Raw genomic sequence first — 3,715 nt, 5'->3', positions numbered from 1 at the left:
AAAAAAAAAAGAAAGTAAAGTCGGAATTTTAATTTAATCTTGAAAACCGAAATTAAAAAATCGTATTAAATAGTATTAAGAAATGGTTTAATAAGCAATTTGGGTATTATTACTGGCAGTCTCCTTAAGAGAAACAAAGTCTTCCGATCGAAAAATATTGATTTTCAAGAACTCTTTACTATATCTACCAAAACCTGTCTTTTCTTCATATAAAATACATGGGAAACTTGGAGCGCTTTGAGCAACCGCTTAATATTTATTTTTTTTTTTTGATAACAAAAAAAAACAAGTGTATATTTTTTTCAATGTAGAACGCTCCTAGGGGAAAGAACATTTAAATTCCGACTTAACGTTTTCACAAGCATTTTTAGACCGCCCTAGTGCACATATATTGTAACTCCCATGAGGTATGAAACATTTTTAATCTGTCTAATGCAGAGCAGGCAGGAGCGTACAAACGTATGCATAAAGCTTTACTTACTTAAGCTATTGGGAGTTCAGCGGAACTTTCCCTACTTTTGGTATGCTGAAGAAATCACATTGTTTACTTGATCATGTTTAGTAAATTTTTTGCATATATGTTTGTATGTATGTAACGAATAGGCTATGTTTTTTTTTACGCCCTGTAGTAATTTGTTAAGCTTACGTGCATGCCTATGCATAATAAGTATTAGAGCATATAGAGGAAGGCGATATAGAAAAAGCTATTCACATAAATAACTTCAGCAAGACAGAGAACTGTAACTTCGACTGTTCTTCCCCACGTTTTAACACGAGTAGCTGGGTAAAGCCATGTGAGCTGATCTTCCGCGACGTAGTCGGTCTATTCTGCACCATATAATTGTCACTAAAATGGAGAAATATAATAACGTTTTCAAAATATTTCGATTACTTGCTTTACAATGATACACTTTTTTCAAAAATTCGGGATGTAGCGAAATTTTCGAGCATCGCTGGGCACGGCTAAGTAACTCCAGGCCTGGAAAGATGGTATGGATTGAAAAAGTGCCGGCCGGCCTATTGACTTCATGAACAAAGAAATCTGTTTGATAGGAAACGAGCTTTTTATGCTTCTCTGGCATGCAGAAAGGTTTAGCAATTTTAAGCTGCGTAAGGTAATACTTTAAAAACGGATTAAGGGAGGCATTTACAGTCCTCTTCAATTTGTCAATCATTTCAAAGTTTTCCAGCAAGAATGATAGAATACAAGATTGCGCATTCCTGCGGGTGATGACGTAAAGATAGCAACGAATAGGAAAGAATAATTGGAGATGGAGGAGAGAAAGAGTGTTAACTGTCAAACCATGGATACTATTATATTTACATGCATATACAAATCTCTGCATGCATACAAACAGTTTGCTAAAATGACGTCACACGAACAGCTGATTCTGTCAAATTCGCCAAGAACAAAGTAGCGGTACTGCTGATTGCGCCACCTCTGTCTCCCTACATCGTGGTTTTCCAGCAGTGTTTGTTTGGCGATATCCAAGTGGAGAAGGATAGGATTATCAAATGCTTTTGTAGGAGAGGAACCCTTTTGTTTGCTCGGTTGGGCATCTTCGAGTATTATGATTCGATTGGTAAGATACTGAGAGGGTTAACTCAGAACGCAGTAAGTTCTGCGAGTTGGTAGAGAAACTAAAATAGGTCACTCTGAGGTTATATCTTTGCTCAAGTCGCCCCCTGGATCTTAACTGGTCTTAACGTTTTCATCTGCATTGAATTGAAAGGCGAGGAAGATTTAAAACACGATGCAATGTATTAAGAATAAAAATATGGGTACCAAATGAAGGAGGACATTTCTTTAGAATTTACAAAAAATTAAATTTTTTGGATTCACAAGGACGAATAGGTATTTTTTTAAGCCGATAAAGTTAGATGGACGATATTCGAGAATGTTATCGATTTTATATAAAGCCTAATAAAACATATATTTTTTTCAAAAACAAATATTGCGAAATCTCAAGGAAAAAATTTTAAAAGGACATTTTCAATGCTTACCAGTTCTTATGTACCAAAAAGTTTAATTCGTTTAAATTTTACAGAATTTTCCCTTTAATTTGATACCCATACTTCTTCTCAAAGCACATTTCACTGAATTTAACTATTTTTGAATTACTGTCGTCTAGAGTGAAAAACTAAGAACGCAACTTTACTATATTTTGCCCATGGTTTCGGGAATATATTGATTTTTATTATTAAATAAAAAGAGAAATATAGCCAATACTGGCGCAGAAAATGAATTTCTATTATTGACATCAGTGAAAATTATTAATACCGAAAATCCCGAGATTATTTTCCAAGAATCCAGGGATTTTTGGGATCTAAATAAGGCCGGAATCCCGGCATTAACATTCCTAGTGCATATGTATGTCTATAGAACTAGTAGCTAATACTCAGCTACAGCTTACGTGTTTCACTCTACCATCATAAATATATATTTATACAAATTCCTAGTTGTCAGAACAATACCTCGTACTAGTGAAACCACAAAGTCCCCTGTTCACTTTGCCTAGGTAAAGTCCAGGCAGTAGAATTATGCAATTGCCGTCACAAAAAGCTTTTGCTTGCATATGTATGTATGTATGTACTTACATTATGCATGGTTGGCTTTGGTTGAGCAATAGGAACTGTCAATGCAAATGTGAAACAATGATTTACCTAGATGGTACGAGAAGCAGGTGAAATGCAATAATTTATTACAAATCTGTTACACAATCCACCAGATGATGAAATAATGGAGGAGTTCTATTTGTATTGGTAATCAATGGGTTGCAATTTACATACACTTAACTATACATACATATGTACAGCCCATAAATAATTAGGTTAATCCTTGAGTCTAACTGTATTGAATGGTATAAAAATGTAAGTAAATAGATGCTTATGCAATGTCATACATACATACATGTTTATGTAAAAGTTAAGATAAATCGATTTGAATTTATTATGCTACCAATTGTAGATACGTGCATGCGTTTATTATTCATCAATGTTTTAATATTGGAAAATTAATATACATAAATTTCTATGTATGGTCTAAGCTTTAATTAAGCAGCATGAGGAAGCCTAGCGTTTTCCATTTTGTTAGGACACTTCATCCATTTTATTGGCCAACTATTATGTAGTGATTTCGAATTTGCTAAGAGAGTTAGTGAATAAGGGAAGACTTAAAATTTCAGCAAATTACTTGAAAAATTATACTTATTAGAGTAACGAACTGTTCTATGTCTCAGTTTTACAGGAGATATTTTTAATTAATTAAAAACTATTGGCAATTATCGCATCGTTGCTTATATCACTGATGACTTTTTTCTCGTTCATCGAGTTAAGACGGAAAGAGTATCGTTTTGTAAAGGACAAAAATCCTTACAGAAATTAATTGAAGAGTGCTACGCTGCGACTAATCACTTTCGCGTAATCAATTTTTATTACTTTCCTATTAGGTTTGATCAAACTCGTGGATACACGGCTATTTGAAGTGAGCACAACATTTAGCTCCAATTATTTGGGAAGGAATTTTTGGTTTTTAGTTTTCATAGTTTTACCAGAAATTCCCGGGAAAGTCTCGGAAATGACTGATTAGGACAAGAGTATTAACTATAAATTCCGGAAGATCTTGATAAACTCGAAAATTTGTGGGAATAACCAGAAAATTCTACGAAGTTTGCACAAATTAGGAGCCACTGCAATTTTTATTAAAGCATCGAAA

The 3,715-nt window shown here is 33.9% G+C and overlaps 1 protein-coding gene across 1 annotated transcript in view; it reads left to right on the top strand.

Annotated features, from left to right (window-relative positions):
• Positions 1-3,455, top strand: part of LOC108367802 (zinc finger BED domain-containing protein 1-like) — a 4,631-nt gene extending 1,176 nt beyond the window's left edge. The window contains exon 3 of the mRNA XM_017622500.1: positions 3,450-3,455. Coding sequence (XP_017477989.1) covers positions 3,450-3,455 — 6 coding nt within the window. The remainder of the gene's footprint in view (positions 1-3,449) is intronic.
• Positions 3,456-3,715: the final 260 nt, after the last annotated feature.

The sequence above is a fragment of the Rhagoletis zephyria genome, unplaced genomic scaffold, assembly GCF_001687245.7.
Source record: "Rhagoletis zephyria isolate East Lansing unplaced genomic scaffold, Rhagoletis_zephyria_1.1 Rzeph_scaffold_02824, whole genome shotgun sequence".
NCBI lineage: Eukaryota > Metazoa > Arthropoda > Insecta > Diptera > Tephritidae > Rhagoletis > Rhagoletis zephyria.
The sequence above is the reverse complement of the archived record's forward strand: the minus strand, read 5'-3'. Positions and strand labels throughout refer to the sequence as shown.